This window comes from Polypterus senegalus, chromosome 15 (genome assembly GCF_016835505.1).
Source record: "Polypterus senegalus isolate Bchr_013 chromosome 15, ASM1683550v1, whole genome shotgun sequence".
Classification (NCBI taxonomy): Eukaryota; Metazoa; Chordata; class Cladistia; order Polypteriformes; family Polypteridae; genus Polypterus; species Polypterus senegalus.
In genome coordinates this window covers 61,304,932-61,319,472 of record NC_053168.1, presented here as the reverse complement: position 1 = coordinate 61,319,472, position 14,541 = coordinate 61,304,932, and the positions used below count along the sequence as shown (strand labels likewise).

The 14,541-nt window shown below is 37.5% G+C and overlaps 1 protein-coding gene across 1 annotated transcript in view; it reads left to right on the top strand.

Annotated features, from left to right (window-relative positions):
* The window catches only part of scin (scinderin), a 120,604-nt gene that overhangs the window by 54,855 nt on the left and 51,208 nt on the right, over positions 1-14,541 (top strand). Inside the window, exons 5-6 of the mRNA XM_039736324.1 lie at positions 9,076-9,168; positions 9,776-9,908. Coding sequence (XP_039592258.1) covers positions 9,076-9,168; positions 9,776-9,908 — 226 coding nt within the window. The remainder of the gene's footprint in view (positions 1-9,075; positions 9,169-9,775; positions 9,909-14,541) is intronic.

Sequence of the window (14,541 nt, the reverse complement as noted above, 5' to 3'; positions counted from 1 at the left end):
AAATGTGGCTAAAGCTACATTTGTGCATGTAGATTATAAAATGAGAGATAAACACATTTCCATTGAATTTCAAATTACACTACAGTAGAAATTGAAAGCTTTTAACATACTACAACAAAGCACACAAAATGAGAGTGCGTGAGAGTGGAAAATGGAACAAGGTAAATTTCCATTGAATTTTAAATTACACCACAGAGGAAAGTGAAAGCTTTTGACATGCTATGTTGTACACAAAATTCCTCCTGACAGGAGTGTTTGAAACCACTTTCTGACTAATACTCTTAACCAGCTACTTTACAGGAAGCTAAAGAGGAAAGACTCAAAGTAACATTTTTTGTTCTAGCAGTCTTAGCTGTAGGGTTTACTCTACATTGATACTTCTGTATACAATCAGCAAAACAGAATCACACACTATTTAAAGATTTAAAAAATATACTTTTACCTATTCATAACCATATCCACTTAATTCACCATGAGTTTACATAGGACAGAGTCTATAAAGCAATATCTTGTAAGCCTGCCAGCCTATTACAGGGAAGATTTTTAAAATAGAAGAAGCACTAATGTTTGTGGAAATGAGGGCCCTTACATGCAAACAAATTCCCTAATCCTTTAGAGAATTTATTAGTAGTGCTGAAAAAAAATGAATTGTATCTGAAACTCTTGAGAACTGCTCATTTAGTGGTACAAAGCAGACAACTAGAAAATTGCAAATGTAAATCTTATCCATAAAAGAGGAAGTGAATCCCAGTATACATGACAGGAGAATGGTGAGCCTAAGATAAGGCTAGCAGTAATTGGTTTTACAATACAAAGTCACACAGTGGTTAGTTATGTCCTGGGTATGACATTAAGCTGCATTTGGCCCTGCAAAAGATCCTCCAACTTGTACGGAAATCTTGGAGGTTGGAGGCAGGATGGCACTCTAGCCTCTGTAAAAAAAAAAAAAAAACTTCATGCAGCTCTGAGACGACAGATGGGACTCCTTTCTGTTCTCTGAGGGAGTAGCTCTGTTACAGCTGCCCATATGAAAGCTGCTCACATTATGAATGGGATGGGGGAAAAACCCTTAGGAGCCTCAATCTCAGAAGATTCAAAACCAACTAAGTAATCTTTGCTTCCATTTGGGAGATGGCCGTCATCCCAACTGACAGGAAAACGGGAGTTGTTTTCCCTATCTGGAAAAGGAAGAGTTATCTCCTGGATTGCGGCAACTACAGGGGGATAACACCTCTCTCTGTTCTGGGTAAGGTCCTTTCTAGGGTCATCCTCAATAGGATCCGTGATCACTTGCTCACTTACCAGTGACTGGAGCAGTCTAGTTTTATGCCTAAGAAGTCTAACAATGACCGCATCCTGGCACTGAGTAGGTTAACATGGAGCACAAGCACAAATATCGGCAGAGTTTCTTTGCAGCCTTTGTCAATTTTGGTAAAGCATTCGACTCAGCTGATCTAACTGCCCTGTGGGACATCCTGAGACTTTGCGGGATCCTCTCGAAGTTGCTGGGTATCATGGCTGGCCTGTACACTGGTACTGTAAGTGCTGTGCAGAGTTGAGGTGGAACCTCTGCATTTTTCCCAGGTTGATTTTGGGGTTCATCAGGGGTGTTTTCTTGCTTCTACTCAGTTCATTGCTTGCATGGACTAGGTGTTGGGTAGGGTCATGTGGTCCAGTGGCTGTGGTGCATCTGTTAGTAAAGAAAGATTCACGAATCTTGACTTTGCTGACGATGCTGTGATCTTCGCTGAGTCAATGGAGGCTCTGATTGGGGCTTTCAAGAGACTGAGCGAGAAGTCTGAGTGTCTGGGGTTGCAAATGTCCTGGATAAAAACCAAGATCCAGGCCTTTAGTGACCACTTGGGCACAGCCATCAGTAGTGTGTCTGTCTGTGGAGAGAGTGTCAACCTTGTCGAGAGCTTTACTTCCTCAAAAGTGACATTCATGTCTCAGGTGACTCTTCCTATGAAGTCAGTAGATGGGGGTCATAAGGTTCTTGGAAAATGGTGTGTGGCGCTCCCAGTATCTTTGTAAAAGGACAAAGGTCCAATTCTTTAGAGTCCTGGTGCTTCCTGCTTTGCTATATGTTTGCGAGACAAGGACTCTATCCAGTGACCTAAGATGAAGACTGGACTCCTTTAGTAATGTGTCTCTTCGGAGAATCCTTGGGTACCGCTAGTTTGACTTTGTGTCAAATGAGCGGTTGCTTATGTACTCCTGAATGAGGCATATTACCTGCATTTTGAGGAAGTGTCATTTACGGCACTGAGGCCATGTGGTTTATTCCCTGAGGGTGATCCAGCTTGCAGGACTCGAGCAGCTGGACCAAGCCAAGGGGACACCCGCGTAACACCTGGCTGTGGTAGATAGAGGGTCATTTCTGGAAGGTGGGACTGAACCGCATGTCTGCTTCGGGGGTTTGCCAACCAGGATCCCGAGTGTGGTAACATGCTGTATCAGTGCGTGCTCCCCAACCTGACCTGACCTGTTAGTGCTGCTGATTCATAGATTCAGTGCCTTTGGTTCCTTAACGCTGAGTTGTGCCCATGTTGAGTTGTGCATTTGCTTCATGTCTGCATGAGTTTTCCTCCTACAACCCCCAAAGACATGCATGTTAGATTAGTTGGTGGCTCTACATTGCCCTCATGTAGGTGTGAGTGCATGTGTGTGTGTGTTTGTAAGTGAGTCTGTAATGGACTAGGCCACTGTCCATGGCTTTTATTTGCCCTACACCCAGTGCTGCTGGGATAGATCTTACTGAAGAAGTTTGAGAATGTTATGTTTTATAAACAGTGTATGAATTAAACAATACTGATCACAATCATTCCATTCCACTGTAATCATTTGTCCTGCAATTTCTCGCCATTGCTCCTGGTGGGAATCATTGAGGTAGCATACATTTGTACCTTCCAACTGTACAACAGCACACTTACAGTGATTAAATTAATTAATCATGTGTGACTAGTGACTAGCATGCCTCCAGAAGGATCCTGAATTGGATCGTCTTATGGAGTTATGGAAAATTACCTCTGACCCCAAGTGAGCAGGTGAATTAGAGCTGCCTGTGAATTTGCAGGCAGACAGTACATAAGGAAGATGAGAGATTGTAGGGACACATGGAAGGAACCATGGAAAATTGGGACAGTGAAGGAGACAGTGGCTATGAAATAACCTAGTGAGCAATATTTCTCACTCCCCCTTTTTTAAAAACACTCGAGTGAGTTTTACATTTCACAACAGTGAAGCATGTTAGATGAGTTTTAGGGGTGATTGTGTGAAACTGTATATGAAGCAAAACTCCGTTGTTTCTCAGTATTTATAACGTTTTATCGTCGTTTTCACTCTGTCACTCTGCTGATGTGAAAAACTTTCCAAAAATTAATGTTGCACTACAGTGACCATTGTTCATAAATCTAAGGCGTGAGACCATTTACAGGAGTTTACAGTGCATCCTCGAGTTTGCAGCAGAGTGCATGTGAAGACTGGATGTGGATTAGGTTATATTATAATCTGATTCAATAACATTTCATGTAATAGTATTTATTCCACATCTTTTTACATTAAAAAGTATGTAAGCAAAAATATATATAAGCTTACCCAATAAATTGTTTGAAGGATCAATTATAAAACTGCTAGTTTACATAACCGATACAGGTGCAGATACCATCAAATCCTGTAAAATGTAAAAATGACAAAAATCATAAGGTAGAAAATAACGAGTCAACAAAAATAATTTAGGAGAAATTACTCACTTCACTCTATATGGAAATCATGTTTTAAAGGAGTCAAAAAGTAAACAAGTAAACTTGCGATAAAGGGATGCATGTTCAAAAGGGAAACAAGAAGTCCACTTTTATTTGGACGTAAACTTTACAATTGTGTGACTGACATGAATAATTCACTCACTCACTCACTCACTGACTCATCACTAATTCTCCAACTTCCCGTGTAGGTAGAAGGCTGAAATTTGGCAGGCTCATTCCTTACAGCTTACTTACAAAAGTTGGGCAGGTTTCATTTCGAAATTCTACGCTTAATGGTCATAACTGGAAGGTATTTTTCTCCATTAACTGTAATGGAGTTGAGCTGGAATGATGTGGGGCGGAGTTTCGTGTGACATCATCACGCCTCTCACGTAATCACGTGAACTGACTGTCAACGCAGTGCGTAGAAAACCAGGAAGAACTCCAAAAAGCGCTTAAGAAAACATGCATTATATAATTGAGAAGGCAGCGAAACAATAAGAAGCGAGCAAGTGACATATACTACCATATTCATGACTGCTGCTACCTCGGAAAGAAAGCAAGGTGTAAACCTAAACTTTAAATTAAGTTCATAAACAGGCTACCGCTGGCGTTTCACATGCCCACAGGTAATGCGGGATACAAGTTTAATGAGAGGACGCAGGATATAAACGAGAGTTTTGATCACTTTATAACTAAGTTAAAATTGTAGGTGAAGGGGTGTGCTTATGCAAATTCCGAGAGACTGTGTTTGTGGGGGATTGACAGTTAAGGCGGTGGGGAGTCACATCATCATCTCCCCTCCCATTCATCTCATTTGGCTCTGAGCTGAGCTCTGCAGCTAACGCCGTCTTCCTTCGTCAGACTGCCACCAAATACTCACAGAAAAATCCACAAGTTAATACACACGCTGTCTCTGTAGAGTTTCTCCACACTGAATCCTCCAGGCACTACTTACAAAAGGTTACATTGACAATCGTGTTACGTTATTTTTAAAATCTTTCCTTTTCTTAGCACAAGCACAGCTGAGAAGCTTCGATGCATGTGCTCCATAACGCTTAAAAATAATGCATTTAATCACACTTTGCATTACAAGCAAAGGGAGCTTTTGTCAATGCATGATTTCCTGGTACACCGATTACTTTGATCAGCGCATCCCGATTCATTTTACCCTCGCACCACCTTAGTTTGAGAAGAAGTATGAAAAAATATGAGGTTAACACAGAAAAACATCACCAATTCAAGCTTTATGAATAATCGATTCGCCATCAATAATTGTTTTGGTAAAGCCATCCTCCTTCCATTTTATAATTTTTCCGCCACTAGCCGTGATTAAATGAACGGTAAATAAAGTAAGAGCAAAGCGAGGGTGACTTATTTAGGCAGGCATATATATGACAGCAACACTCATGACAATGTCAATCATGTTACGTTATTATTAAAATGTTTCCTTTTCTCTTTCATTACTTCTTTAACACACTACTTCTCCGCTGGGCGGGTATTTTGATATATATATATATATATATATATATATATATATCATATAATATATGAATGACCTCCAAAGAGCGCTGAGACTTTTGATATCATGAACGTGTCTGCAAAAACTGTGGTCTCCTGCCCTGCAAAAGTCGAGCAGCCAGCGCGCGTGCATAGCTGTGCCGGCCTTTGAGACGCTGACTGCGCTTCTGCCTTAAGTCAAAGTGAGCACTTTTAATTTTTTTCATCCTCCCCCTGCGCTATAGCCCAGACAAGTGCAAACACGGACCCCTTTTCTACACCACGGCAAAATAATATTAAGGCGATTCACACTTTCTTTTGCACGATACGATTATGAGGTTCTCACCCGGATTATTAAGACACGCACACGAGTAGAGGACTGACAGTGCCATCACAGCCGATTAATGGCGAGGACGCCTCACCAGTCTACACAAGACCCACCGCGACTGTCCTCAAAAGGCGATCATAACGCAGCGAACACATCTCTATACTATATAAAAGAAAAAGGCAACTTTCCTTTCTTTACACCTTTTTTCCTTTTATCCCAAACCAAAGCCTTTCTCGCTTAACACTGCAGAGGACACAAAACTAATTTTCTTTAAATGCCGGTAAGGCACATTACCAGAGGCACAAATTTGAACGTTCACATAGAAAATGTAATTTCTATACCACAGCCGTCGTGTAGCGCTTTCAAAAGGATCTACTACCGAGAGATGATCCATATATATTTTAGCTGCTGTTAGTTACTTACCTGTTGTGTTACACAGTCTTTAAAATGTAGTTTACCCGCAACCACTCCAGTAGTGCTCAATGTACCTGTACTTCTTAAAACGTTAATGTTTTACTGTTTAATAACTTATAGACTATATTTTATTATTTCTCCCTTGCACTCAGTGACCAAAGCTATACACACACATATATAAAAGCTATACACACAAGTATATGTATGTATATATATATGTATGTATGTGTATATATATATATATATATATATATACACACACATACATACATATATACATACATACATACATACACACATATATATAATTTGTGTGTGTATGTATGTATGTATGTGTATATATGATGTACATAGGTATGTATATATATATGTGTGTATATGTAGATATGTATATAGATATGTAGATATGAAGATATGTATGTGTATATATATGTGTATGTATGTATGTATGTATGTGTGTGTGTCTGTGTGTGTGTGTGTATATATATGACAGCAGCAATCCAAGCTGTGAGAAAACAGTAAAAAGGAGGCGTGTCAGATGTCGTGGTACATTTTCTGATGCAGCTACGAAAACAACTTTGTGACGCTGCCAAATACACAAAACAATTACTTTGACAATCATGTTATATTATTTTTAAAATGTTTCCTTTTCTTTTCATAACTTCTTTAACACACTACTTCTCCGCTGCCAAGCTGGCTATATATATATATATATATATATATATATATATATATATATATATAGATAGATAGATAGATAGATATGAGAACAACATATATATATATATATATATATATATATATATATATAGATAGATAGATAGATAGATAGATAGATAGATAGATAGATAGATATGAGAACAACACTCATATCAATGACAAAACAATTACATTAACAATCATGTTACGTTATTTTTAAAATTTTTCCTTTTCTTTTTCGTACCTTCTTTAACACACTACTTCTCTGCTGCGAAGCGCGGGTATTCTGCTAGTTAGATATAAATGTTAATTTGCTCAATATTGCAGTGAAGTAATTTGAGTACTTGTCAAAAAAAAAACCTTTTGTGGAATAATAAACAGTGAAAAGGAATGAATGACATAATGATACTTAATAAAAGAGGCTGCTTAAAGTATATTGGGGGAGTTTTTAGGTTAAGCTTGTATTTTGTTTTTTACTGTAAGCACACTATTGTTTTCCTTTAGAACTCTTTGTGTTTGTTATTTAAGCCCTAGGCATATGTTAGTCATAAATAAATAAATAGACTGCCAAAGTATTATTGTCAAAAGTGTTATGGCCTGTATTTTAATACAGTGAACATTTGTGCTGCTGGTATTGTGAATGAATATGTAAAAATGTTGGCTAAGCAGAACAATAGTAGAATATATTAAAATAATTTGCTTTTGTGTTTGTGTGCTTGAGGAGTAGCAATGGGCTGCAGTGTTGGTAGATATTACCTGAGTGTAGTCCATCTGTATTATTTATTCATTTTACAATTTGTTTTGTTTTCAAGCCATTAATTATCTACACCAATTTTTCTTGATTTGGTTCACAAAGGGGCTTGGCATGGAGGCATATAGTTTATCACTACTGCCCTTCATCTCAAGAATAACTGCTGGTTGTATTTCTTACCCATTTTCTGACTGCCTGGAGCATGAACCATCTGATGCGTCTACACAGATTTTCTCAGGGTACTCTGGGTTCCTTTTAAGGTAATAAAAAAAAAACAAACAAAAAAAAAGACACATGCAGATTATTTTGACTGACGATTCCAAATGAGTCATTATTCATTAGTGTATCCAGTGAGGAACTAGTGCCCCGTCCATAGATAGTTACAACTGCAGGGATTGCTACCAGCATACAGTAGTATAACCATCTGTTAGAATCAGGGATGTAGCACAGAATTCTGGGCCCTATACATAAGCAGTCTCTGTGGGCCCCTTCCTCTTAGTCCATGTCGGTCACACGTCCTTTTCATTCCTGGCTTTGAGAGATCCCACCACACAGTAAGGGCCTAGGTAATCATTACAATCCCAACACTATGACGCCCATAATTAGAATTAATTAATTTGGAAATGAATGGAGAGCACTACTTCAAATGTGAAATAAAAGAATGCAAATAAAACAAAGCAAAGCTGTTTTCTTTACTGTTAATAAGTATGTCAGCATCATTAATAATTCCTTCTCATTAGAGTGTTGCTGTTTAACATGCAGTATACTCACTGTCTCCCAAAGTATGGCTATGAAAGCCCCTGGGGAACAGCAGTGAAAAGGAGATGAAAAACTCACTCTTAAAGAAACATGTATGCCTAATATTGTAATACAATATCTACTGTATTTATTAACTCAATTGTACACCCTAATTATTTAATCATATGTACCCCCCAAACCCATGTTGGTAGTATCAGGTGCCACCTATTAAACATTTGACTTGTACTGGATCTCAGGACGCTGCACAAATGCAGTACACACTCCTTCATACCAGACTAATGTAAAAATCACCACATAAACTGAAATGTAGTACAGTATTTGTCTCTGAGATTTAGGAGGAATCTACATTGCTCAGAGAAATCATCTACCCTTCCATTTTCCTAGCCTGCTCAAAGCTGAGTTTAAAGGATGTTCTCTGGAAAATAGTATTATTATATGTGCTATTTTTTATTAGATTGTGTTTTATTCTTTTAAATAAAAAAGAAAAATAATTTAGTCAATATTATGAGGTCTACAGTATTTGTATTAGATAAATCTACTGTAAGGAGAAGTTTATACGATTAGGCACTAGAATTTACATTATTTGCAAATAAAAAATGAGTCAGCTGATCAAATTGATGATTGACACTGAAGTTTCTATTTCAAAGAGTTCAACGTTAAAAAAGCCAATAGTGATTGAAGCACATAACCATAAAGAAAGGAGCCTTTCGGGGTAGTTGCTATACATTCCCAGTCCCGAATGTGTCATACAGAGCGCAGCATGTACAGCACACAATTCTGAGGCTATATAATCTAGCAAGCCATATTTTTAATAATAAGCACATATTGCATTGTTTTAGCTATGAAATGCAATAACTCTTTCATATTTACATCCTTTTTAGGTCTTGGGAAGAAAGCCAGAACTACCCAAAGGAGATGACAATGATGATGAAATAGCAGACATTTCCAACAGAAAACTGGCAAAGCTGTATATGGTAAGCTTACTTTTTTCCTCTCTTGTGTATTTCACTTGGCTTTGTTGGTTCAAGCAGATGTACATAAGAAGCATTGCCTGCTAAATTTCAGATTGCTCTTAATAAGTTTATGTTCCACTCTGTTCACAAAATGTGGTGTAGGTTTTTAACCCTACTTTTATTCTATCATGAGTCAACAGCCTCTTTTACGAAGCTCTTTTTGACCACAACTGCTGTATGTAGTTGTCTTTTATCCACGTGTTTTGCAACATACATTAAAATGTGTACTGCTTTAAACAAAGCAAACTGCAATATAGAAAAATGAATAAGCCTTACAATATGTATTATGCATTTAGCTAAAACTACACAAGGATTTTCTTGAATATTAAAATAAAAAATTCAATAGAATACTTTATGGGTAACTTAGTAAAGGTAGTGCGCCGTTCATATTTTTCTTTTCCTTCCTCATTAAGAAAAGGAAGTTACAATACTAGAAGGCTTTTACACAGCTTCAGTTGTGGTTCAACTACCTGAACTTTTTTGGGTTTCCTATTTAAAAAAAAACAAAAAGTATTTTTAAAGGAAGCTAAAACAATTTCATTTTAAATAACGGCATATTTTATTGCAGGTGACAGACTCTAGTGGGTCCATGCAGGTGTCTATGGTAGCAGATGAAAATCCGTTCCCACAAAAGCTACTGCTCTCTGAGGAATGCTTTATATTGGACCATGGAACCAACAAAATTATATACGTCTGGAAAGGTGCTGACACTCTATTTCATTCTTAACATACCTACAAAACATTCACTGGAACTGTAGATTAAGAAAGTTGTCAAAAAGGCCCTATTCAAGGAAAGCTATTTCTGTAGAACTTTATCATTTAATTGTTGTTTCATTAAAATTTAATTTTATACACATTAGTGAAAACCAGGAAAACATCAATACATATAAAAAACACCCAGCCCTCAGGCCAAGCAGCAGAGCTTAATCACAAAGGAGAGAAGGCACAGCTGCAGACTCAATGTGGATGTCAAGTCAAGGCGCACATCCAAGCAAAGCTGAACGACATGTACATAGGATTGGCACTTAGAAATATCTGAGCCTGTCACATGATTCATTTGAGGAGCAGATAGTTCAAAAACCATAAGGCTATAGAAAGAAGATTTCAAGAAATAATTAAATAGATAGTGACGAGATGTATAGCTTAAAGCTATGGCTAACGTTGTAGCAATTGTGCCCATAAAGAACAATCTCTGTTGGAAAGAGAGGGAGCAGAACGATTCAAGAGGATGAAAGGTTGAAGAGGAAAGGGAATAGTACAGGACTGAAGAAAGAAACTACAAAGCAGGTAGTCAAAAGATTGAAATGTTAGAACATATTTAAAAAAGTACATATTTAGAAGTACAATGAAAACAAAGAGGATCATTAGAAAGGCCTATAGCAAATCATTTATGGGTGGTGAAATACATGCAATGCGTGAATTAGATATTGTAGAAGCAAAACTGATGTTCTCAAAAAGCAGGTCCCAATCAGCAATAAATAGACCTTTTCTGTTCCAGACTGATTAAATGGGTTTGGAGGGAGCCTCGCATTAAAAGGCATAAATAACAGAGACATGTTTCGTAATAAGAAAAAATTAAAAGAGAATGAGAGGAGAGTGTAGTAAACAAAGAGATACCACGAGACCTTATAACAGACCAGAGATGAAGAAAGAGAAAAAAAGAGGATGCTGAAATAGAAAATGTGGACCTGATTAAATGAGATGTCCTGATCCCTGACCCATAAAAAATATCTTCTAGGGTAACTGTGAAATACTTGTATTTCTCAAGATAATTTACATATAATACATCATTAAGCACCAATTAACAGGAACAAATGGCTCATTTGTAGGGGCAAAATAAAGAAAGACGGCACCTTTAGATTGCTGGGTTAGGGTGAAAATTGCATTTCTTAGGAAGCATTAACAAGAAGATCACTTATGATTCCAATCCCCATGGGATCACACTCTTCAAACTCTGTAGGAAGTTCTCAACTTGAGTGCTAGAACTGAAATTTCATTTAACAGTTTACCTTGGATTCAAGAAGAGCGATGCAACATGGAACAGCAAACTAATCCTGTGTCCTTGCACACATATTTGAAAGATTGTTAGAATGTGCCAATCCTATGTACATGGGCTTTACTAACTGAGAGAAGACTTATGACAGTGCACTCCGTGTTATCTTGTGGAAGGCACTGCAGGAATAAAGTTCCAATGCTATTATTTCATAGGATTTGGATCCTGAATTTACAGAACAATTCTTATTTTATTTGAATGCATGATTTTTATTTTTTTTAAGTCAAAGGGGTATGCTTGAGCTATCCCCAAATCCAAATTGGACCAAAGACTGCAAAAGGCTACAAAGGTGTTTTTTTTTTTTGTTGTAAAAATAATGTACAGTATACAAGGTCAGTAAATAAGGAACAAACATAAAGCACAAATAAAAAGTAGAAAAAAAAAATATATGTCCCAAAGGGCCTTCCCAGACCGATTTGTTCCCCTACCTAACTCACAATGTACTCCAAATCTGCATTCCTTACACCTTGTGTAATTCACCACCTCAGGCCCTTCTTTACTCTATCAACTGAGTGCTTGCAAATGTTCTTCCCCCCAGCTCCAAGCTCATCTGGCTGGTAACCAGAAGGGCCTTTAGATTTCTAGAACAAAAGTCCTTCTGGGGAAGGCTCCTGGATAATTTCTAAGGTCAAAAGTGTTCCAAGGAACTCTGTGGGTTTTCTGACTAGAGCTCTGTGTAGAGACCCTGGTGTCACTGCAGGTCTGGCTCCCAACATCTACTTAATGTGCCAGACCAACCCTAGGCTACCTATTTGTCATATGAGCTGACAAGAGGCTATAGACAAACTACCATAATGCTTTGCTGCCACGTATATATCTGCATTTTTTAACACATCTCCTAGTATCATTTTGTGCCCAAAAAGTAACTAACTGAGCAATTACTAAATTGGAACACAGTGCCACCCATTAGTGTTCCTGTAATCCCACTAGGGAATTTTATGACCTCCTCCTGTTTTGCACATCATTTGTGCAGCAGTGGGAATACTTACAAGTTCTTTATTTAGGTGTAGTGAACCTCTTCTGTTGAAGGTCCTTATGAACTGGATGTCAACCTGTTGCCAAGAACATAAGGAATTTCAGATTCTGTTGCTTGTGGATGTTATTGTCCTCTTCTCTTCATCCGAATGTAAATTAGGCTGGATTTAGATAGCTCCTAACTGACTACAATACAATCATGTGGGGAAACATTTGCCATGTTTTGGCTTTCAGCATTGCACAAGTAACATTTGCCCCATTCAGTAGATCTCAATGAAATCCTCTTCAAAACTGCTCTCCTAAAGAATGAAGAAAAAAATAAAACAGATTTTTTTATATGGACAGATGATGAATTACTACTGGTTTTAAAGGTAACACATGAGTATAATGTTGCCAAAGCTTTGGAAAATATATATATTTCTGTTGGAATAATACAGTCAAATATTCACTTTGTGATAAAGAATACCAAAAAACATGATAAAGGTTTGGGGCAGACACCCATATAATGTATCCTGGTTGCTAAAGTTGAAATTGTTGAACAGAGATGTTCACAAGACTGAGTCGAAAACAAAACTGATCAAAGACAAGAAAGATGGTGCCTTTATACGCCCATTCAGGAAGTGACGTCATCTTTGAGCCCGAAACCGGAAGTGACATCATCTCTGGAGCCAGAAAGGGAAAGTGACATCATCTGGACCGGGAGTTATGTCATTGAGAATGCCGGAACCTGGCGGGATTTCCCGGGAATGGTCTGAAAGTAACTGAGAAAGACAGTCAGCACACTCCGCCACCCCCTACATTTTCAAAAAGCTTAGTATCCTCATCTGCACTGTTGTGCAATACCCAGTGTTTTCACATTTATATACTTTGGACAGTATATTCAAAATGATTAGCTTTCGGTCATTGTAAACATTGTGTCATAATGGATGGAAGGCCAGCATGAATAAAGTGACTCTTCTGGTTTTCCTTCTGTAAGGATATCATTATTTCAAGAACTAAGTGAGGTAATATTAGCAAGAAGTCTAACAAAAATTAAATAAGATGTTCAGGTGAAGGAAATAGTTTACCCTAATTAAGGGATAACTAAAAGTAAAACCCTGCCCAACAGAGCCTGTATGTGAAATTTTACCCACCTACAGAAATATTGCAAAAATTAAGTGTTGTTAATTTCCATCTTGTTTATTAAGGGAAAACTCTCTGAAATTGCTCATCCTTAAAAGACAAATTTTCACTCAACAATCATATTTCCCTATATGTACCAAATTGTTATGATCTAAAAATGTTATTTATTCATTACTTTGTAATTTACACATAAATCATTTCATTTCAAACTCAATTTGTCTGTGTGATGTGAGTGTGGTTCTTTACTTTCATTTAAGCTTCCTGACTGAGTGACAAGACCTAGAAGCCAGAAGAAAAGCTGGGGTGCCAACCGAGCAACCCTGTTTAATGATTGTTGCCAAAACAAAAGGAACTGTACTATCCTTGGCTTTTCTTAGCCCATAATAAAGGTACTCCAGTGGGTGCTCTGTCTCCATTGGTGTTCTGGTTTCAAATGAACGTCTCCTTCAAGGGACCAGCCATTCTTATAGCATTCCAGGTAGAAGGGGTGGAGCCTTCTCTTAGCATTGTGGTTGGAGCTAAATAATATCCTCTAAAGTCCTCCTAGGAATACAACGGAGAGAGAAATTCTTGTTAGAGTCAGCAGCCCCTCTCATCCTGGGGTGGTACTACTTACCTTCGCAGAGCCTGTAAGGTCATCCCCGCAAACATGCATGACAGCTTGTATACTGTATTGCTTGTATGTGACTACAGCTTGAATTACATCATCTACAGGCAACTTACATGGTGTAGATTTCTACCCATTTCTTGAACTTTGTTTAGATTTTGATTTTTGTATTTTGGTTGTACTTTTGTCTAAGGATGAATTGACTTATGTATAACCTTTGCATTTATGTCAATCAGTAATTCTAAAAAGAATCTCTTCCTAAAAACACAAAAAATAAATAGAATTGTTTTGAGATACACAACTACTCAACTACTGTGTGTATTATAAGAAGTACATTTTTTTAACAACTATTAATTAAAATAATTAACTGCCATTGTAATTAACTATTTGTTTTCTGAAATTTTCTCTCATTTTGGTCATTTGCCCTCGTATTTACTTATCGCTGACCATTTAATTGTTGCAAGTAACAGAAGAAGACCTAAAATGTTTTCTTTAAATGAAATAATTTGCTACATAAAACAAATGAGAGTAACACGATAAGGTACCCTGCCACCTTTGAGACACAAATATAATAATG